At 40.3% G+C, this 24411-nt stretch overlaps 1 protein-coding gene across 29 annotated transcripts in view; it reads right to left on the reverse strand.

The window, feature by feature from the left end:
• The window catches only part of LOC133557521 (formin-binding protein 1), a 204771-nt gene that overhangs the window by 115019 nt on the left and 65341 nt on the right, over positions 1–24411 (reverse strand). For all 29 annotated transcript variants that reach the window (XM_061908016.1, XM_061908032.1, XM_061908028.1 and 26 more), the window contains exons 2-4: positions 22578–22693; positions 14743–14799; positions 9997–10144 (exon numbers count right to left, since the gene is read on the reverse strand). In XM_061908016.1, the coding sequence (XP_061764000.1) occupies positions 9997–10144; positions 14743–14799; positions 22578–22693 (321 nt within the window). The remainder of the gene's footprint in view (positions 1–9996; positions 10145–14742; positions 14800–22577; positions 22694–24411) is intronic.

The following is a 24411-nucleotide window of genomic DNA, read 5'->3' on the forward strand; positions in this document are numbered from 1 at the left end:
GTGCAGGAGGAACAACGCAAGCTCTCCGCTCATGTCTACGGTAAAAGCCGACTTATTACCACCATTTTCTCACCGAAACCATGTTGTAAGGAACCATGTTCGCTTGACCGCTATGTTCCATAGTAAAGCTTCACCGTCATCTTTCGGGAATGTAAACAATGAAACACCGGCTGTGTTTGCGTTGCTAAAGGCGGCCGCAATTCACCGCGTCCCACCTACGGCTTTCTTCTTTGATGTCTCCATTATTAATTGAACAAATTGCAAAAGATTCAGCTGATGTCCATAATACTGTGTAATTATGCGATGAAAAGAGACGACTTATAGCTGTGAATGGTGCTGGAACAAAATGACGTCACCGCGACGTTTTAGCATGATTCTTCCACGCAAAATTTAAAATTGCAATTTAGTAAACTGGAATGTGTTGCAATGTTAAGATTTCATCATTGATATATAAACTATTAAACTGCGTGGTCGGTAGTAGTGGGTTTCATTAGGCCTTTAAGTTCGTACATCGAAGTTCACTGTACTGCGAAGTCCTGATCCATTTTTTTTCTCCAATCCTAAAGCAAAAGTGAATCCACGCGTCATAAATGCGGAAAACGGTAACCATATCGATACACAGTCCCACTTTAAAATCGTCATCATAACTTCCTTATCAGGGTCTCCCAAAAACAGGTCAGCTTACCAGGTTGAATTGCCATTCGTACGCCAATCAGGACCAATCAATTTTCAACAGGCCGGCAGGCCTACGTTCTAACAAGACTTTTATTGACAAGACGTGGTACACAGGAATGTATACCCCCCCCCCCCCCCCCCACCACCACCCCTCCCGCAAGGTTGTCAACACACATAATAATCCCTCTAAACTGCCACGAAAGAAAGGCAGGCGATAAGCACGATAAAAGACTTTGTTCAAACAGAGCGGCGCTGCTGATGTTCCAGAGGTTATTTGGACTGCGAAAAACTGGAGAGTTCTTCCTTGGCTGTCTTAGCACTGTGCAGGAAATAGGCATGCGAGGCCTCTCCGCATTGTTCTTAGCCTGGGGTTCCATCATTTTTTTTTTTTTAAATAAGCGCTTGAATGCTAACATCCAGGTTGTCAGCTGAATAGGATGTCATTTTTTTTGTTTTGTTTTTAAGCCAGACAATGGCATACGTGTCAAAGCAGCTTAATCAGCCGTGATTGGAGATGACACCTCGTTAAGCCTGGTGAGGATAGCACTTTGCTGCTGACAGAACACCTTCTAGTCATTCATCAGCGTAATCCACAAACCGGACCGCAGGATCTCGTCCTGCAAAAACTGCCATGGTCCGTCGCCCTGGAGACCGTGAAAGCCAGCGTTTTCTGTCGTCTGTTATAATCCAAATCTAATTAAACATGCTTGCATAACATATTAAATCCAGTGGCCAGAGCAATCAAAACCGGGTATGGCGATATTGTGAAAACAAAGTTACCCATGCACCCCCATACCATAACAGATGCTGGCTTTTTAACTTTGCGTCCATAAAAGTCCGGATGGTTAGCTTCCCCTTTGGTCCGGATGACACGATGTCGAATATTTCCAAAAACAATTTGAAATGTGGACTCGTCAAACCACAGAACACTTTTCCACTTTGCATCAGTCCATCTTAGATGATCTGGGGCCCAGAGAAGCCGGCGGCGTTTCTGGATGTTGTCGATAAATCCAATCCACTTTATTTATATAGCACATTTAAACAACAATAACGTTTCCAAAATGCTGCACAGCCATGTTAAAAACAATATTAAAAAAAATGCCTCACAATACGAAGTTCCTGCAGTCCTGGGTTCAAATCCAGGCTCGGGATCTTTCTGTGTGGAGTTTGCATGTTCTCCCCGTGAATGCGTGGGTTCCCTCCGGGTACTCCGGCTTCCTCCCACTTCCAAAGACATGCACCTGGGGATAGGTTGATTGGCAACACTAAATTGGCCCTAGTGTGTGAATGTGAGTGTGAATGTTGTCTGTCTATCTGTGTTGGCCCTGCGATGAGGTGGCGACTTGTCCAGGGTGTACCCCGCCTTCCGCCCGATTGTAGCTGAGATAGGCGCCAGCGCCCCCCGCGACCCCGAAAGGGAATAAGCGGTAGAAAATGGATGGATGGATATTAAAAAAACAATATTATGCTCCACCAATGACTGAATAAAAACAAAAAATAAATAAATATAAAACCATTATAAAAAAAACAATACAAAAACAAATATGATTAAAACCAATTTTAAAGGGTAAAATCAATTAAAACAGTAAAATAGAAATCAAAGTGTATAAAAAAACACAGAGGACAACAGAGGACCACACAACTCACGTAGTGTTAAAAGCCAAAGAATAAAAGTGGGTCTTAAGACGAGACTTAAGACACTCCACTGTGGAAGCAGTTTGAACATGGAGGGGCAGAGTGTTCCAGAGCTTAGGCTTTCGTTTTGCATAGTAGAGCTTTAACTTGCACTTACAGATGTACCGACCAACTGTATTTAGTGACAGTGGTTTTCTGAAGTGTTCCTGAGCCCATGTGGTGATATCCTTTAGAGATTGATGTCGTTTTTTGTTACAGTGCCGTCAAAGGAATTGAAGGTCACGGCCATTCAATGTTGGTTTCCGGCCATGCCGCTTACGTGGAGTGATTTCTCCAAATTCTCTGAAACTTTTGATGATATTATGGACAGTAGACGTTGAAATCCCTAAATTTCTTGCGATTGCACTTTGAGAAACGTTGTTCTTAAACTGTTTGACTATTTGCTCACGCAGTTGTGGACAAAGGGGTGTACTTCGCCCCATCCTTTCTTGTGTAAGACTGAGCATTTTTCGGGAAGCTGTTTTTATACCCAATCCTGGCACCCACCTGTTCACAATTAGCCTGCACAGCTGTCGGATGTTCCAAATAAGTGTTTGATGAGCATTCCTCAACTTTATCAGTATTTACTGCCACCTTTCCCAACTTCTTTGTCACGTGTTGCTGGCATCAAATTCTAAAGTTAATGATTATTTGCACACAAAAAAAACATTTATGAGTTTGAACATCAAATATGTTGTCTTTGTAGCATATTCAACTGAATATGGGTTGAAAATGATTTGCAAATCATTGTATTCCGTTTATATTTACATTAACACAATTTCCCAACTCATATGGAAACGGGGTTTGTATAATCCAAATCTAATTAAACATGCTTGCATAACATATTAAATCCTGTGGCCTGAGCAGTCAAAACCAGGTCTGGCGATGTTGTGAAAACAAAGTGCTCCGTTTGGAAATCCTTTAAAGCAACATTCTTGGCCTCACCTGGCATGCCACCTCCAGCTGAGAGGCTCATTCTGGGAAACGCTCTCGGCAGGTGGGAGAGTCCCAAAAGAAAAACCAGAGGAGAAACTAGAAAAAGGCCAGACCTCCGCCAGGTCCTATGTAAGGCTGGGTGATATGGATGAAAACTGTATCGCGGTATAAGTGTTTTATATCGGTCGATATCGATAAATATTGATATTTTTTACGACCAACGGGAAGTAAGGACCAGGGAAATAAATATTATATATAATAATAATATTATTTTATCATTGGTATGTGTCCATCTACAAAACCATTCTGGGTATCACTCCATCATATCTGTCTTGTCTTTTAACAAAGAAACAAGGAAGTCACAATCTTCGTTTAGGGGGGGTGTATTTTGTAGCTTCCCGGAAGTGTTAGTGCTCCAAGGGGTTCTGGGTATTTGTTCTGTTTTGTTTATGTTGTGTTACGGTGCGGATGTTCTCCCGAAATGTGTTTGTCATTCTTGTTTGTTGTGGGTTCACAGTGTGGCGCATCTTTGTAACACTGTTAGAGTTGTTCATATGGCCACCCTCAGTGTGACCTGTATGGCTGTTGACCAAGTATGCTTTGCATTCACTTGTGTGTGTGAAAAGCCGTAGATATTATCTGACTGGGCCGGCACACAAAGGCAGTGCCTTTAAGGCATGCCCCCAGTATTGTTGTCTGGGTGGGTAATTTTGAAACAGATACTGATAGTTTCTGACATTACATTTTAAAGCATGTATCAACCGATTATATCGGCAGTACGATATTATCGGACATCTCTAAAACAAAGTGAACACACCAGAATAAATGACAAAAGCTTCCAACTGACGCTTATTTCGCCAGCTAAATGTGTACAAAACTACACAACCAACTGGCAGCAATTACTAACTAATGTACATTTTTAGGTTAGTTTTTTGGAACCAACCTGTCTAACAAACACACCACACAGTACTTGTCTCAGTTCTGGTCAAGGGAGTTATTTCCTTGCCTCTGTCGCAATTGATTGAGATCTGATTGCTCACATGGGGCTGAGTTGGCTTTCTTTAATGGGTGTGGACTATGGAGATGTGTGAAGTGTCTAGTTGGACTTTTTTTGTCGTGCTTTGGAGGGTCTGGATCCCCATCCCAAAGGTGTGTGAAGGCTACGGAGTCAGGTTCCCATCCAAGTCGGCGTGCTCAAAAAATGTATTAATAATTTTCAAGAATTAATTTGTAAAATTCAATATTTTATTTTTTTTTATTTTTTTTTTTAATTAAACTATATAATTATTATTTATATTATTAATATTATATCACTAATAATTATGTTGTTTTTTTTAATTTATGAGCTTCGTTATTTATTTTTTTTGTATATTTTAATATCTTCGCATTTACTTTATAAATGTGGATCCAAAGTAGGGTTGTACGGTATACCGGTATTAGTATAGTACCACGATACTAATGAATCATATTCGGTACTATACCGCATTTGAAAAGTACCGGTCTGCCACGCTATAGGTGGATCTACACCTAACATACCCTGTAATGATACCAAGTACAGTAGCGTATCTAGTTAATACTACTATGATTACATCATTATTTTTTGGGCATCACAACATCTTCTTTCGTTTTTTTAAAATGTATATTATGTTCATATACTCAGGAAATATGTAGCTGAACACATGAACTCTTTGAATATGACCAATGTATGATACTGTAACGACTTGGTAACGGATTGATACCGAAATTTCTGGTATCATCCAAAACTGAAGTATCAAACTAACAGAAGAATAAGTGATTATTACATTTTAACAGAAGTGTAGATAGAAAAGTAATCAGATATTAACAGTAAATGAACAAGTTGATTAATAATTCATTTTCTACCACTTGTCCTTAATAATGTTGACAAAATTGTGACGTTTCACTGGCATCGTGGTGTGGTTGCGTTCTCTCGTGGATGCAGTCGGAGAGTCGACACAGCGCGAAGGTAAGAATAATGATTTATTTCTACTATAAAAACAGACTAGGAACAAAAACACTTGCACAAGGCACTACAAACAAAACCAACAGAACTAGCATGGGAGCTAGAAAGAACAGAAAGGGCTAGCATTTGAGCTAGGAACACAAACAAAGGAATAGCGTGGCAGCTAACGGATACAAAAAGTGTTTTACCACAATGAGGGATAGCGACGTCACCTGTTACATCGAAACACAAATTGAGACTGCGAGACCGAATGACAAACGAGGGCAGGCTTAAATAGCGACTGAAATTAGGAGGCAGCTGCGCGAGAAAGACAGAAGGCAGGTGACACAAATGCATTACTATGGCAACGGAAACAAAACAGAACGTGCCACCAGTAACTAAGGATGTCAAATATTAAACAGGATGTGATATCAAAACAGAACTAAATCAGAAAATGACATCAGGACAAAAATAATATAGCGGAAAATGACACTATATGTTACTGCATGTGTCAACAGTGTAAATTAGGAACCTTTGTTTGTTTATCCATCCATCCATTTTCTACAGGTCCCAGGTGGATACTGGAGCCTATCTCAGCTGCATTCGGGCGGAAGGCGGGGTACACCCTGGACAAGTCGCCACCTCATCGCAGCCTTTGTTTGTTTACTTGCTAATAAAAGACATTGTCTTGTATGTTCACTATTTTTATTTAATGACAAACTTGCAATAAGAAACATATTTTTAATGTACCCTAAGATTTTTTCTTAAAATAAAGCCAATAATGGTCCCCTTTATTTAGAAAAGCACTGAAAATTATCTAAATCATGTTGGTACCGGTACCAAAATATTCTAGTCCGAAGTATTTTAAAACTGAGATTCGGTTGGAGTTGGGGGTCGCTGAATAACATTCTGTGGTGTTTGTAAATAAAATTATTAAAAAATATTTAATATTTTAAAAAGATTTTAGCAGCCAAGGGGAGCTTTTTAACATTTGACCCGTTTTGAAAGGTTTTAATATCATTTAGAAACCAAATGATCAATTACGGCAGGGGTGTCCAAACTTTTTCCACAGAGGGCCGCACACGGAAAAATTTAAGAATGCGGGGGCCATTTTGATGTTTTTCATTTTCATAACAAAATAATATGTTTTTTTTGGTTTTTTTAATCCTTAGGGCTACTGGGGAGCATAGAGGGTCTCAGTCACTAAAAAGTTAAAAATAAGTCAAATTATTATTATTTTTAATTTTTATTTAATGCTTACAGTAAATCTCTATATCAACTTGAGGTTGATATAAAGTAAAACAAATAAGGTTTTATGCCTTTTCTATCAAAGACAACTTTGTTTTTTATAGTAAAACTGAAATATGCAGTATTTAGATGGATAGATAGTACTTTATTGATTCCTTCAGGAAAGTTCCTTTATTTAGCAATTAAAGCCCTCCAAGATCAATAATGCAGGACACCATTGATTTAAATTATTTAATAGTTTTGAGTAATCACAGTGAAAAGTTAAATAAAATCCTACTAAATATATTTGAGATCCGAAAGGTTCCCCACTCATAAAGTGATGCATTTTTTTTTTTCCATTTTTAACACTTAAATTTCAAGATCAACTTCCGATATATCTGTTGATTTTAAGTTTGAACCATTATTTTGTTTGTTTTATACTCTTTTGTCAAAACTTTGATGTTTTTATAAGTGAAGTGAATTATATTTATATAGCGCTTTTTCTCAGGTGACTCAAAGCGCTTTACATAGTGAAACCCAATATCTAAATATTTTTTTTTTTTACATTTAAACCAGTGTGGTTGGCACTGGGAGCAGGTGGGTAAAGTGTCTTGCCCAAGGACACAATGGCGGAAGCGGGATTCGAACCTGCAACCCTCAAGTTGCTGGCCCGGCCCTCTACCAGCCGAGCTATACCACCCCACCGTAAGGCAACCAGGCAACATATACAATATTTTTTCCACATAAAACATTTTAAAGTGATAATTTTTAAGTAGTAATTCATCATAACAGATTTTTTTGTCCTTTTTTTTTTTGAGCAATGGAAAAAAAAAGAAAATAAAGACAAAAGGAAAAAAAACAACTGCCTGCATGGCAGCTTTGTGTCAACATTGCCAGTTTGTCCTCATTAGATTTCACCTCATTCCACTTTTTTTAAATGTTTTTTTATTTATTTTTGCAATACTATCAATTTTGCAAGTTTTGCAGAATGTGTGGCGGGCCGCTAATCGCTTTAGAATAGCTTCTTAATAGAGTCTTCACCCAAATAATCGGGACTCAAATCGTGAGGTGCAAACACGTCCGAGCAAGGTCAAATTGCCAAGCCTGCCTCCCCTTAGGAGTGTGATGATTATGCAGAGAATGTTCCAGATCAAATGCGGGGGCCGATCGTTTTGTCCAATTCACAAAGGCTTGTTAGATAGACCCCCTCGCCCTGCCATGGGACCAGTCTAATATGAACAGAGCGTCAAAATCGAGACTGATCGCTGGTGGTGACCCCGGGCAACGCTGATGTCAACACTGAACATACACTAAAAAAAAAAAAAAAGGTCACTGTGCTTTGAAGCCCTCTGGTTTTGGTTTTCCACTCCAGTTCCCTCAGCTGGAGCTTCCTGTGACACGAGAGTCCATGACAGTGTTTTTTTTTTAGAAAGTACATTATCCAGTTGGGTTGATTTCTCCTTCAGTTCTTCTGCAGCTCTTTTTGGATTTAAAGAGCGCCGAGCTGTGATTTATGAATCATGCGGCCTCTGTCAAATGTTTGAATAATGTATATAGAGCACCATTTTTGTCAAATTCAGATTAAAATAGCTCAAGAGATAGACTCAAGCCAGGCACGTTCTGCACTTCTGGCAAGCCTCTGGGTGAAGCTATATTTACACAAGAGTGACCTCAGCGCAGGGTGATGAGAGCATGCTCATAAATTGGGGCTTCTTAATTCCGTGTGGGCTTTTAAAATCCACATCCTGCAGTCGAGAGCAAAACAGGAATACCTCACAAAACAGTCTGAACACGATGGACGATGGGGATGTAACGGCATTGTTGATGAGTCAAAATCAACACAATAATGCCGCGATGTCTGACGGTATGAAATGAAAATCTTGGGGTGTGTAGTTTTTTTCTGGCGCTTTTGCATTGGTCGGTCTTTATTACAAAGGCTTCTTTTTGACACTGAATTTATGGAACTGAATTTTTTTACAATAAATTATGCTGACGATGTAATTATATGCAAATTCAGTGTAAAAAAATTGAGTGTATAAAAAGTAATCCATCCATTTTCTACCGCTTGTCCCTCTGGGGTTCGCAGGGGGTTCTAGAACCTATCTCAGCACAGTGTAAAAAAAAAAATCAGCGTATAAAAATTCAGTGTAAAAAATTCTGTGTAAAAAAATTCAGAGAATAAAAATTCTGTGTATAAAAATTCAGTGGTTTGAAAGTCACTGTATAAAAATTCAGTGTAAAAAAAAATCAATATATAAAAATTCAGTGTACAAAAATTCAGTGTAAAAAAAATCCAGTGTATAAAAATTTGGTGTAAAAAAATTCAGTGTATAAAAATGTGTATTAAAAAAATCTGTGTGTAAAAATTCAGAGAATAAGAATTCAGTGTATAAAAATGTGTATAAAAAATTCTGTGGATGAAAATTCAGTGTAAAAAAAACTGTGTATAAAAATTCAGTCTGTAAAAATTATGTTTCAAAATTCAGTATATAAAAATTCAGTGTTTTGAAAGTCACTGTATAAAAATTCAGTGTTAAAAAAATCAATGTATAAAAATACTGTGGGGAAAAAAATCTGTGTATAAAATTTCAGAGAATTAAAATTCAGTGGAAAAAAAATCCAGTGATAAAAATTTGGTGTAAAAAAATTCAGTGTATAAAAATGTGTATAAAAGATTCTGTGTATAAAAATTCAGAGAATAAAAATTCAGTGTATAAAAATTCAGTGTAAAATAATTCACTGTAAAAAATGTTGTGCATAAAAATTCAGAGTACAAAAATTCTGTGTATAAAAAAACAGTGTTTTAAAATTCAGTGTAAAAAATTCTGTGCATAAAAGTTCAGAGTACAAAAATTCTGTGTATAAAAATTCTGTGTTTTAAATTTCAGGGTATAAAAAAAATCTGTGTTTTTTAAAAACAATTCTGACTTTGTTTTTGTTTCTGGATGAGGAGATGCTGCTCAGTTATTGATTGAAGTAAAGTCTGAATGTCATTAACAGTTCGCTCCATCTTTTAACACTTCAATCGTCCTTGCACGCTACACCGCTAGAACAAAAGGGACGGGGAGAAGATGCTGCCGAAGGTGAGCCACGTAAATAAGACCGCCCACAAAACGGCGCATTTGAACTGTCAGAGAGCGGCTTGAAAATTATCTGTCAAACAATCTAGGCAACATTTTGACAAAAGAACCACCTTTACATGTTATGTAGACCACAAAGAAGTGTTTTACATTTAGAAAAAATAATAATAATATGACCCTTTTAATGCGCCCTATAGTCCAGTGCGCTTTATGTATGAAAAAAGATTGAAAATAGACCTCTCATCGGCAGTGTGCCTTATGGTCTGGAAAATACGGTATACATTTGTTGAAAGAAACACAATAGTCATAGGCAATGCAGCAACTGCTTTGACTTTAAGATGCGTTTTTAAATATTTTTAGGATGCAAAACAACATTTTCCTCTAACCAAACATCCAGCAAGACAGTTTGCATCCCTTCTCAGTTGAAAAGAGCCTTTTTCTTACCGATTTCCTCTCAGCTTTGAGATCCAGCAGGTAGCGCGAGAGCTCGGTGATGATCTGCGACGTCAGGTTCTCTGCGATCACCTCGTGTTGCCCCGCATAGTCGTTGAGTTCGTTGAGCGTCATCAGGAAGGCTCGGCAGAACGTGTACCTGGCGGAACGTGAGGCTACGGGTCAGGGAAAATTGTCATTCCGTTCAGGAAATAACAACTTAACTGTGTTTCCCACAGATTGGCAATCTATTTATGGCGGCGGGGGGGTGTGGCCTTGGAAATGTCAAGTCACCGTACAATAGATGTAACCATAAGCCGTAGAAATGATAACCGCGGTAAAGGTTCTGACGGTTAGTATTAGTGTTTAAAATCAAAATGATTGAAAAACTGTGATTGATAACAGCACTTTGCTAGACCCACGCACTGACTGGCACCACCACTCACTTTAATTAGATCCACTATGGACTGGACTCTTGACTATTATGTTAGATCCACTACAGACTGACTGGCACTACCACTCACTTTTATTAGATCCACTATGGACTGGACTCTCACTATTATGTTAGATCCCCAATGGACTGGACTCTCACTATTATGTTAGATCCACTATGGACTGGACTCTCATTATTATGTTAGATCCACTATGGACTGGACTCTCACTATTATGTTAGATCCACTATGGACTGGACCCTCACACTATTATGTTAGATCCACTATGGACTGGGCTCTCACACTATGTTAGATCAACTATGGACTGGACTCTCACACTATTATGTTAGATTCACTACGGACTGAACTCTCACACTATTATGTTAGATCCACTACGGACTGAACTCTCACACTATTATGTTGGATCCATTTTGGACTGGACTCTCACGCTATTATGTTAGATCCAATATGGACTGGACTCTCACACTATTATGTTAGATCCACTACGGACTGGACTCTCACACTATTATGTTATATCCACTATGGACTGGACTCTCACACTATTATGTTAGATCCACTATGGACTGCACTCTCACTATTATGTTAGACCCACTATGGACCGGACTGTCACTATTAAGTTAGATCCACTATGGACTGGACGCTCACACTATTATGTTAGACCCACTATGGACTGGACTCTCACTATTAAGTTAGATCCACTATGGACTGGACTGTCACTATTATGTTAGATCCACTATGGACTGGACGCTCACACTATTATGTTAGACCCACTATGGACTGGACTGTCACTAATATGTTAGATCCACTATGGACTGGATGGTCACACTATTATGTTAGACCCACTATGGACTGGACTCTCACTATTAAGTTAGGTCCACTACGGACTGGACAATCTCATTATTATGTTAGATCCACTATGGAATGGACTCTCACGCTATTATGTTAGATCCACTATGGACTGGACTCTCACACTATTATGTTAGATCTAATACGGACTGGACTCTCACACTATGTTAGATCAACTATGGACTGGACTCTCACTATTATGTTAGATCCACTATGGACTGGACTCTCACTATTATGTTAGCTCCACTATGGACTGGACTTTCACAATATTATGTTAGACCCGCTCGACATCCATTGCTTTCGGTCTCCCCTAGAGAGGGTGTGGGGGTTTGCCCACATATGCGGTCCTCTCCAAGGTTTCTCATAGTCATTGTTATCGACGTCCCACTGGGGTGAGTTTTTCCTTGGCCTTATGTGGGCTCTGTACTGCAGATGTCGTTGTGGCTTGTGCAGCCCTTTGAGACACTATATAAATAAACATCGATTGATTGACCTTTTTGGATGAAATGCTCACATAAAAACAAAAGACACTGACGTTTTTCCCCCATTAAGAAGTGATACAGCACAATGTAAACACATATAAACACATTACTGTCCGAGCAACCATGGTAACCTAAAAGCTATGCTCTTTGAAGTCAGAATTATAGTTCTATACAGAATTGTTTTTACATTACATTCAAGGACCACTGCACAGAGTAGGACACCACAGCGCTCACCAGATATGAATAATAATAACAAAGTTTACTATGCACTAAAATCATTTTTAATCTTAATGTGCTACAGTAAAAACTAATATTTTAAACAATTAAATATTGGCCATAAAACAGATTTAAACCTAAAACACTGCCAGTGAAGCATAAGAAACTCAAAAAATGCACAACGGGAACTTTTTAACAGTGTGTTTGTGTATTATAGTTAAAAAAAAAAAAAAACTTGGTCACAAGAATTCAGCACAAGAATACCCTAATAATGATTATAGTGATAATTTTGGTCACCGTGAATTGATTAACGTGGACCCCGACTTACACAAGTTGAAAAATGTATTTGGGTGTTACCAATTAGTGGTCAATTTAAAAAATTGTTACATTCTTACTTTGTATAATATAAATATTTTTTTAAACGGCTAAACAATGTTATAGATATATTTAAAGGCAAATATTTTTCATTGGTTATTTGTATCATTATGAAGTGAAGTGAATTATATTTATAAAGCGCTTTTACATAGTGAAACCCAATATCTGAGTTACGCTTTTTAAAGCAGTGTGGATGGCACTGGGAGCAGGTGGGTAAAGTGTCTTGCCCAAGGACACAACGGCAATGACTACTGTAGGATGGCGGAAGCGGGTATCGAACCTGGAACCCTCAAGTTACTGGCACGGTCACTCCACCAACCGAGCTATACCGCCCCAACATATGTTTTTTTTTGCGATTGCTTTATTTTTCAAATTGTTGTTCATATTATTCTGTCCTCCATGATTGTTGGACTTTAGTTTGACTTATAGCTTAACAGTCCTTTATACTAAAGTTGAAAAACTTGAAATTTTACTCCACATGAAATCGCGCAAATCTAATAAGCACACAAAGAAACGTACATTAATAAACATATGAAGTGCACATGCATGGAGGGATCATGTTAAACTGACACAAAGTATGCTGCTAGCTTAATGCTAACAAATAATGGATGAGCCCATTGACAGGCTAACAAAACTTAGCATCGCGATTGTTCTAAAATTTTACTAACGTTTTTTAACAGATGAGATCTAAACGGAACAGAGACAAAAAAAAACTAATGCATTACTAATTACAGGCTTTTAGTCACCAAACAAAACGGAAATTAAACTACTACCAGGTTAGTTTATTGACAGGCGACAGTGTTTCCTGCTGTAAAAGTGGTTCCGTCTTCTAGCCGTCCATAGCATTTCTACACATATGGATTCTTCGTTCTTCAGTGCAGGCAACGTTTGTAAGTTCTACAATATAACTAAAACAATTCTTACTTACTAAACCGACCCGGGTGTGGTTTGTTGGGAGTATTTTCATGCATAATTGTACATGCTATCGTAATGTAATGAAGCTAGCGTGGTTAGCATTAGCACATATGCTAACACGTTGCAGAGTGTCTGTGTTCATATTATTACCTTACAATGGCATTATTTTCATAAATTCACTTAGACGTCACCGTGGAGTTAGTGAGTCTGTTTAGCCGATTGGAGAGCTAGCTTCCGCAGCTAGTGGGTCCATGACGATGACTTCTGTTTTGTTTGATCGTCCGTTTTACTGCCCTGTTACAGACGCTGTTTGTGAACAAATTAAGGTATGTCAATAAACATTTATAAAATGTTTCTGCATAACTAATTCATTTCACAACGTGAATATCTGCGACTTATAGTCCGGTGCGGCTAATACATGGAAAACAAAAATTATTCAAAGATGTTGTGGTTGTGGCCTATATAGACATACACATATATATATATATATATATATATATATATATATATATATATATATATATATATATATATATATATATATACATATATATATATATACATATATGTATGTATATATATATGTAATATTTTCAGGGTTATATATATATATACATATATATATGCATATATATATATATATATATATATACATACATATATATACATATATATGTATATATATATGTATATATATATGTATATGTATATATATATATATATATGTATATGTATATATATATATATATATATATATATATATATATATATATATATATATATACATATATATAACCCAGAAAATATTACTACATTTGTAGCCACTGCGCCCTGCGGCAGACTGATTCAATCAAACTAGAAAGCCGAAAGTTGCTGGACAACCGCTCTACCGTCTGAGCCACGCCACCCAGTACCACCTGCTTTGGCCAACAGGCGGGCTTACCACCATAGTTAACAGTCACATCGTCAGAATGAGGGTTCATATGTTCTCCCTGCACACGACAGAGACTAAATGACAGATAAAGTGATAAATCAATTAATATTCTAGGTATGCTAACATTAGCATGCTAACTTTTTCAGCTAATTTTACAATTTCACACAAAAGCAGGTTGGCTCGTATGCTGCTAGCTTAACGCTAACATAGAATGGACAAGCCCATTGACAGGCTAATGAAACTTAGCATCGGGATTCTTCTCAACTTTTACCAACGTTTTAAAAAGATGAGATTTAAACGGAACAAAGGGAAAAAAAACAACTAATGCATTACAACTTACAGACCTTTAGTCACAAAACCAAATGGAAACTATTACCCATCATCCATCCATTTCCTACCGTTTGTCCCTTTCCCCAAACTCTACTTCTAAAACAAATAACGTAGTCGATGTCCTGTGGAAAATACTTGCCAGGATACGCAGCATATTTCATTTGCAAAGCGCCACAAACATTGAGAAGTTGAAAGTGTTGCGACTTACTTGCTTTCTTCCTCTTCTCGAGAGTTCTTCTTGGGTTGGTACTTCTTTGATAAATTCCTGCAAGGACAAAAGGATAGCGCTGATGAATGAAGATGTCCATTGCCATTAATAGAGATGTCCGATAATGGCTTTTTTGCCCATATTCCAATATTGTCCAACTCTTAATTACCGATTCCGATATCAACCGATACCGATATATACAGTCGTGGAATTAACACATTATTATGCCTAATTTTGTTGTGATGCCCCGCTGGATGCATTAAACAATGTAACAAGGTTTTCCAAAAATAAATCAACTTAAGTTATGGGAAAAAAAATGCCAACATGGCACTGCCATATTTATTATTGGAGTCACAAAGTGCATTGTTTTTTTTAACATGCCTCAAAACAGGAGCTTGGAATTTGGGACATGCTCTCCCTGAGAGAGTATGAGGAGGTTGAGGTGGGCGGGGTTGGGAGTTGCGCGGATGTATATTGTAGCATCCTGGAAGAGTTAGTGCTGCAAGAGGTTCTGGGTATTTGTTCTGTTGTTTTTATGTTGTGTTATGGTGCGGATGTTCTCCCAAAATGTGTTTGTCATTGTTGTTTGGTGTGGGTTCACATATTTGTAACAGTGTTAAAGTTGTTTATACGGCCACCCTCAGTGTGACCTGTATGGCTGTTGACAAAGTATGCTTGCATTCACTTGTGTGTGTGTAAAAAGGCGTAGATATTATGTGATTGGGCCGGATTTAAGGCACGACCCCATTATTGTCTGGGTGAAAATCGGGAGAAATTCCGGAGAATGGTTGCCTTACCAGAATTTCGGGAGGGGCACTGAAAGTCGGGGGTCTCCCGGGAAAATCGGGAGGGTTGGGAGACGGAAATGCTCTGTACTTCTCCCTACGTCCGTGTACCACTCCGTACAGCGGCGTTTTAAAAAGTCATACATTTACCTTTTTGAAACCGATACCGATAATTTCCGATATTATAGCTGTGGGCAGCACGGTGAAAGAGGGGTTAGTGAATCTGCCTCACAAGTAGTCCTGGGTTCAATCCTGGGCTCGGGATCTTTCTGTATGGAGTTTGCATGTTCTCCTCGTGACCTCGTGGGTTCCCTCCGGGTACTCCGGTTTCATCCCACCGCCAAAAACATGCACCTGGGGATAGGTTGATTGGCAACACTAAATTGGCCCTAGTGTGTGAATGTTGTCTGTCTATCTGTGTTGGCCCTGCGATGAGGTGGCGACTTGTCCAGGGTGTACCCCGCTTTCCGCCTGATTGTCACTGAGATAGGCACCAGCGGCCCCCGCGACCCCAAAAGGGACAAGCGGTAGAAAACGGGTGGATGGATAGCTGTGGAGAGGCAGGGCATACCAGAGCCCGCTCCCAGATGGCGGCGAGGAGGCGTGGACTGCGAGCCAGCAGCGATGCGGGGCGCGCCGGGATCGACACCGCAAACATTATCATGTGCGCGGATCGCCCAGCTGGGCACAATCAAATAATCCCCTTGCAATGTGTAAAAGGGCGGCAGCCGTGAACGTGGACGAGAGACGGAGAGAGGATTTTATTTTATTTTTATTTTTTCTCCCATTCCCCCTCTTGTTTACCTGTATCTCACATTTGTGCTGAACATTTTAATTTCCCCTTGGGGATTAATAAAGTGATCCTGATTCTGATTCTGAGACGGAGCGAGAGAGAAACGGATGCCGAGCGAGAGAGACGGAGAGCCCAAGGAAGAAGACGACGCAAGAAGCTGAAAAGCAAGCGGAAGAACGAGCGGCAGACGGAGCAGCTGAAAAGCGACCTTTGTTGAAAAATAAACCACTTGTAGTGTTATTATCAAAATCCAGGCATTATTAGCCATTTTGCATGTGTGGTTTAAAGGCCTACTGAAATGAGATTTTCTCATTTAAACGGGGATAGCAGGTCCATTTTATGTGTCATACTTGATCATTTCGCGATATTGCCTTATTTTTGCTGAAAAAATATGGTAGAGAACATCGACGATAAAGTTTGCAACTTTTGGTCGCTAATAAAAAAGCCTTGCCTGTACCGGAAGTAGCAGACGATGTGCGCGTGACGTCACGGGTTGTGGAGCTCCTCACATCTGAACATTGTTTACAATCATGGCCACCAGCAGCGAGAGCGATTCGGATCGAGAAAGCGACGATTTCCCCATTAATTTGAGCGAGAATGAAAGATTCGGGGATGAGGAAGGTGAGAGTGAAGGACTAGAAAGAAAAAAAAAACGACGAAGGCAGTGGGAGCGATTCAGATGTTAGACACATTTACTGGGATCATTCTGGAAAACCCCTTATCTGCTTATTGTGTTACTAATTTTTTTGTGATATTATTTGGTCCTACCTGTAGAACCTGAAAGTCAGAGGGGTGTGGCCATGGGTGTGGTGACCACCTGTGTCTCCGAGGGAAGCCACGAGTCTTCTACGAGGCAAAGGCAGCCGGGCTGAGATTTTATTTTTTTCCCCTCCTCTACGGTGTATGCATCCGACGGTCGGGGGCGGCCGGTGGGAGGAGGCAAGAGAGTCCGCAGCTGTAGAAGGAACGACGCAAGCTGTCCGCTCATGTCTACGGTAAGAGCCGACTTAATACCACCATTTTCTCACCGAAACCTGCCGGTTGACATGTGGTAGGGAACCATGTTCGCTTGACCGCGCTGTTCCACAGTAAAGCTTCACCGTCATCTTTCGGGAATGTAAACAAGGAAACACCGGCTGTGTTTGTGTTGCTAAAGGCGGCCGCAATACACCGCTTCCCACCTACATCTTTCTTCTTTGACGTCTCCATTATTAATTGAACAAATTGCAAAAGATTCAGCAACACAGATGTCCAGAATACTGTGTAATTATGCGATTAAAGCAGACGGCTTATAGCTGGGATCGGTGCTGGATCAAAATGTCCGCTACAATACGTGACGTCACGCGCACGCATCATCATACCGCGACATTTTCAGCAGGATAATTCGCGCAAAATTTCAAATTGCAATTTAGTAAACTAACCCGGCCGTATTGGCATGTGTTGCAATGTTAATATTTCATCATTGATATATAAACTATCAGACTGCGTGGTCGGTAGTAGTGGCTTTCAGTAGGCCTTTAAGCGTAATGTTTAAATAACTGTCTTATTGAGTGTGACAGTATACTGTCATAGTGAGTAAAACCTAATGTTTGTGTTTGCAATGCATGTTTGGTTTTGGAGTTATGTTTATATAACTTTCAGATTTAGTACGACAGTTTTACTGTCATATTGAGTAAAAAAAAACTAACTTGTGTCCTTGCAAACCCTACAGAATATTTATTTCCATTAAAACTCACAAATATACATTTATCCAGGCATTATTAGTCTAAACGTGCCCGCAGCTGTGTCCTTCCTTGACGGTCCTTGGAACCCACACCATGGCTTGAGAAGTCTGCCAACAATAGCATTTATCGGCCTATAATATCGGACATCTCTAGCCATTTTCGTTGTCTTGACACATCCCCTTGTGGACCAACGCCAGTCGTATCCGCTGAGTGCTTTCTGTTCCGGCTACGACATCTCCATACTTCTCCTCGCCGGGTCATAAACTACGCCCCACCCGTCCACATCCCCCCGGGGGTTAAACGCAGAACCAGTCACCAGAAACAAGCATGCTTTTTCTAACATGGCCTTTTGTCAGCAGACGTGGGTATGAGAGAAGGGATGCTGTCCGTATTTTATGGCTGCTCTTGTCGTCAACACAAAATGTGCCGAGAATCACAAAGACCCGTTGTCAAGAACTAAATAAACAAACATAAAACTGCTGAATTTAGAGGGATATTTCAATGTGCCAAAAACGAGACACAGGCATTAATATTCAATAATACACGAGACACGGGGGGTGGGGGGAATCCATGTTACATGCGTCTGCACTCCATCCAGCTTAATCTGCGCTCATCCCCGACGCCTCGATTCCCTGCTGTGTGTGCACTGTTGCTAGGCAGATAAACTAGTGTCGCTCTCCCCGAGTCGTCCTCTAATTATAGCAAAAGTCGTTGTCCAGTCAGTCACGCTACAGTAAACCAACAGTGTTGGGCCATTCAAAGAAATACAAACCCCGTTTTCAAATGAGTTGGGAAATTGTGTTTCATGTTAATATAAACGGAATTTGCAAATCCTTTTCAACCACTACAAAGACAAGATATTTGATGTTCAAACTCAAATTTTCTTTTTATTTTTTGCAAATAATAATTAACTTAGAATTTCATGGCTGCAACACGTGCCAAAGTAGTTGGGAAAGGGCATGTTCACCACTGTGTTACATCACCTTTTCTTTTAACAACACTCAATAAACATTTGGGAACTGAGGAAACTAATTGTTGAAGCTTTGAAAGTGGAATTCTTTCCCATTCTTGTTTTATGTAGAGCTTCAGTCGTTCAACAGTCCGGGGTCTCCGCTGTCGTATTTTACGCTTCGTAATGCGCCGCACATTTTCGTTGGGAGACAGGTCTGGACTGCAGGCGGGCCAAGAAAGTACCCGCACTCTTTTTTTACGAAGCCACGCTGTTGTAACACGTGCTGAATGTGGCTTGGCATTGTCTTGCTGAAATAAGCAGGAGCGTTCATGAAAAAGACGGCGCTTAGATGGCAGCATATGTTGTTCCAAAACCTGTATGTACCTTTCAGCATTAATGGTGCCAAAATCACAAAGTGCTTTTTTTTTTTTTAACATGCCTCAAAACAGCAGCTTGGAATTTGGGAAAGATTTCCCAGAATACCCAGAACCCCTTGCAGCACTAACTCTTCGGGGACAATACAATATTTGGAATTTGTGACATGCTCTCCCTGAGAGAGCATGAGAAGGTTGAGGTGGCCAGGGTTGGGGGGAGTGTATATTGTAGCGTTCCAGGAAGAGTTAGTGCTGCAAGGGGTTCAGGGCATTTCTTCTGTTGTGTTCATGTTGTGTTACGGTGCGAAATGTGTTTGTTATTCTTGTTTGGTGTGGGTTCACAGTGTGGCGCATATTTGTTCTAGTGTTAAAAGTTGTTCATACGGCCACCCTCAGTGTGACCTGTATGGCTGTTGACCAAGTACTGCTTGCATTCACTTGTGTGTGTGAAAAGCCCTAAATATTATGTGACTGGGCCGGCACGCATGGGAAGTGCCTTTAAGCTTCATGTCTATGTACACAGTGGCGTTTTAAAAAGTCATAAATTGTAATTTTTGAAACCGATACCAATAATTTTGCAACCGATACCGATAATCTCCGATTTTACAATATAAAGCATTTATCGGCCGATATTATCGGACATCACTAACTGAGACCTTTCTAAATATTGTATTGGTTTTGAAAATGAAATACATCACAATCGCCACCGTATACTTTAATTTTTCAGTGTGCAACCCTCACCTGTGAGCTATCGTGTCATGGATCATGTCCCACTGCAATTTTCGGGGGGCACGAATGCATCACCCCGCCTGGACCAGACTAGAAGCATTGTCCATGTTTACATCGCTGCCATTGGAAGAGGATTATTTGTGGATTAGTGGACGCGTGTGACGCGTGTGCTTGCAATGGTGAACGCTGTGCATTTCAAAATGTCCAAAAATGACATATACAAGAGTTGTATTTCTATTGTGTTCGTAGTAGTTGTCTTTTCCTTCTAGTTGAATACTAGGGACGGTAGGGAATACATGTAAACACAGACTAGTCGTCCTATTATCGTACAAACTCAGTTTCCATATGAGTTGGGAAATTGTGTTAGATGTAAATATAAACAGAATACAATGATTTGCAAATCCTTTTCAACCATATTCAATTGAATGTACTACAAAGACAAGATATTTGAGGTTCTAACTCAAACTTCTTCTTTTTTTTGCCACTAATAATTAAGTTAGAATTTCATGGCTGCAACACGTGCCAAAGTAGTTGGGAAAGGGCATGTTCACCACTGTGTTACATCACCTTTTCTTTTAACAACACTCAATAAACGTTTGGGAACTGATTAAACTAATTGTTGAAGTTTTGAAAGTGGAATTCTTTCCCGTTCTTGTTTTAAGGAGAGCTTAGTCGTTCAACAGTTTGGGGTCACCGCTGTCGTATTTTAAGCTTCATAATGCTCCGCACATTTTCGATGGGAGACAGGTCTGGACTGCAGGCGGGCCAGGAAAGTACCCGCACTCTTTTTTTACAAAGCCATACTGTTTTAACACGTACTGAATGAAGCTTGGCATTGTCCTGCTTAAATAAGCAGGGGCGTCCATGAAAAAGACGGCACTTAGATGGCAGCATATGTTGTTCTAAAACCTGTGTGTACTTTTCAGCATTAATGGTGCCTTCACAGATGTGTAAGTTACCCATGCCTTGGGCACTAATGCACCCCCATACCATCACAGATGCTGGATTTAGAATTTTTCCGTCGATAACAGTCTGGGTGGTTCGCTTCCCTTTGGTCCGGATGACACAATGTCGAATATTTCCAAAAACAATTTGAAATGTGGACTCGTCAGACCACAGACCACTTTGCATCAGTCCATCTTAGATGACCTCAGGCCCAGAGAAGCCGACAGTGTTTCTGGATGTTGTTGATAAATGGCTTTCACTTTGCATAGTAGAGCTTTAACTTGCACTTACAGATGTAGTGACAAACTGTATTTAGTGACAGTGGTTTACTGACGTGTTCCTGAGTCCTTGTGGTGATATCCTTTAGAGATTGATGTGGGTTTTTGATACAGTCCCGTCCGAGGAATCGAAGGTCACGGTCATTCAATGTTGGTTTCCGGCCATGCCGCTTACGTGGAGTGATTTCTCCAGATTCTCTGAACCTTTTGATGATATTATGGACCGTAGATGTTGAAATCCTTAAATTTTTTGCAATTGCACTTTGAGAAACATTGTTCTTAAACTGTTTGACTTTTTGCTCACGCAGTTGTGGACAAAGGGGTGTACCTCGCCCCATTCTTTCTTGTGAAAGACTGAGCCTTTTTTGGGAAGCTGTTTTTATACCCAATCATGATACCCACCTGTTTCCAATTAGCCTGCACACCTGTGGGGTGTTCCAAATAAGTGTTTGAAGAGCATTCCTCAACTTTATCAGTATTTATTGCCACCTTTCCCAACTTCTTATTGCAGGCATCAAATTTTAAAGTTAATAATTATTTGTAAAAAACAAATATTTATCAGTTTGAACATCAAATATGTTGTCTTTGTAGCATATTCAACTGAATATGGGTTGAAAATGATTTGAGAATCATTGTATTCCGTTTATATTAACATCTAACACAATTTCTCAACTCATATGGAAACGGGGTTTGTACACTGAAAAAAAAAGGAGGACACGCCTGCTGGGATTTGCCAAAGCGGTGTTGCTATGGCAATGCAGCATTGGTATTGGCTAGTCAAAATAGCATTGGGGGTGGGCTGGGAGTCCATACTTAGAGCATTAACCATATTGCCAGGTCTCTTTAAAGATGACTAATGGAGGAGGGGGTTGGGGGGTGGTAATCTCTCTCACTGTGTTAGCATGCCCTAAGGAAGGCTGCTCATACGCTCGTTGGAAATGGCCACTTGTGGTTGGAGGAGCACAAATCTGGGTCAGACCAGGGGTACACATGGCTGATACCTACATGTTGCTATGGAAACACAAGCTCCACCCCCAACACACACACACACACACACACACTACCACACACGCAGACTTCCTCATGCCTGAAGCAGAAGTCAGCAACAGGGGAGGTGGAGGGAGGACTGATCCTGCACCACTATGGCCGTGGTTTCTCTCTGCACTCGCAGGTCGGAGGGTCACAGGTTGGGGTCGACTCTGGAGATTCAGGAAAGTCACCCCGCATAGAGGGGCTCCCCAGTTCAAGCACTCACCTAATTTGTTTTGCATAGTTGGTTTCTATCTCCGACCTTTCCTTGACGAACTTCGTGTACCTCTCCAGAAAATCGATCCCCCACTGCGTGTGCTTCTCCAAGTTGTCAAATTGATCCTGCGGGAGAGAAGGAGCGGTGATTAATGGCGGTCGCACAAATCATTAGAAAGGTAGCGGTACATAAAATTATTTGCATGGCACCGACTCATTTTCGTTGAGATATTACCGAAACGTGTGAGTTGGTACGAGACATTAATTTAAAGGCCTACTGGAACCCACTACTACCGACCACGCAGTCTGACAGTTTATATATCAATGATGAAATATTAACATCGCAACACATGCCAATACGCCCGGTTTAGTTTACTAAATTACAATTTAAAATTTCCCGCGGAGTTTCCTGTTGAAAACGTTGCGGAACGATGACGCGTATGATCACGCGTGTTTGTGACGTCTCGGGTTGTAGCGGACATATTAGCCCAGCACCACTTACGGCTAAAGGTCGTCTCTTTTCATCGCATAATTGCACAGTATTTTGGACATCTGTGTTGCTGAATCTTTTGCAATTTGTTCAATTAATAATGGAGACGTCAAAGAAGAAAGATGTAGGTGGGAAGCGGTGTATTGCGGCCGCCTTTAGCACCGAAACACAGCCGGTGTTTCTTTGTTTATTGAGAAGCTTTAACACAGAGCGGTCAAGCGAACACGTTTCTCTACGTCAGGGGTCGGCAACCTTTACCACTCAAAGAGCCATTTTGACCCGTTTTACAAATTAAAGAAGACAAAGGGAGCCGCAATCATTCTGGCGAATATCTGCTGGTGGTCACCCATATAACAGTAATAAAGGCGTGCGACGAAGCTATTTCCTTTGACGCCTTCTACAACATGTACAGAACGCTTGCCAGTCCAGTATAATTGTGTATGTGGCTTCCGCAGATACACGTACGCGACTGCAAGGCATACTGAGTGACACAGAGTACACTGAAGGTTGTGATATAAACCATTTTAACACTTTTACTAATATGCACCACACTGTGAACCCACACCAAACAAGAATGACAAACACATTTCTGGAGAACATCCTCACAATAACACATTATAAACGCAACATAACAATTACCCATAATCCTATGCATCCGTGACAATTTCAGGCTATAGTATACACCCCGCTAGCACCAAAACCCGTTTACCCCCCCCCCCTCCTTCCATGCGTCGGTTGAGGTGGGCAGGGGTGTATAATATAGTCAGGAAGAGTCATGGACGCAAAGGATTATTTATTTTATTTATTATTTATTTTGTTGTGTTTATGTGGTGTTACTGTGAGGATGTTATCCCGAAATGTGTTTGTCATTCTTGTTTGGTGTGGGTTCACAGTGTGGTGCATATTAGTAAGAGTGTTAAAGTTATTTATATCACAACTTTCAGTGTACTGTGTGTCACCCAGTATGCCTTGCAGTCGTGTACGTGTATCTGCGGAAGCCACATACAACATGATACTGTACTGGCAAGATGTCTGTACATGTTGTAGTAGGCGTTAAAGGCAATGGCTTCATGGCATGCCCTTATTACTGTTATATGGGTGACAACCAGCGGTTATACCCATTGTCGTCTTTATTTTGTGAAACGCGTCAAAATGTAGAGGGTGCTAAAAGTAAAGCCATCACGGCACACCCTTAATATTGTCGTCCGAGTGAAAATCGAAGAATGTTGACACCGGGTGATGTCCGGAAGAGGCTCCGAGGACTGGAATGCCCCCGTAACAATTGGGGTGAGGGGGGCGGGGGGCGATTGTGCAGCTGAGCCACATCAGAGTGGCCAAAGAGAGTGGCCGGAGC

The sequence above is a fragment of the Nerophis ophidion genome, linkage group LG08 (assembly GCF_033978795.1).
Source record: "Nerophis ophidion isolate RoL-2023_Sa linkage group LG08, RoL_Noph_v1.0, whole genome shotgun sequence".
Taxonomy (NCBI): Eukaryota; Metazoa; Chordata; class Actinopteri; order Syngnathiformes; family Syngnathidae; genus Nerophis; species Nerophis ophidion.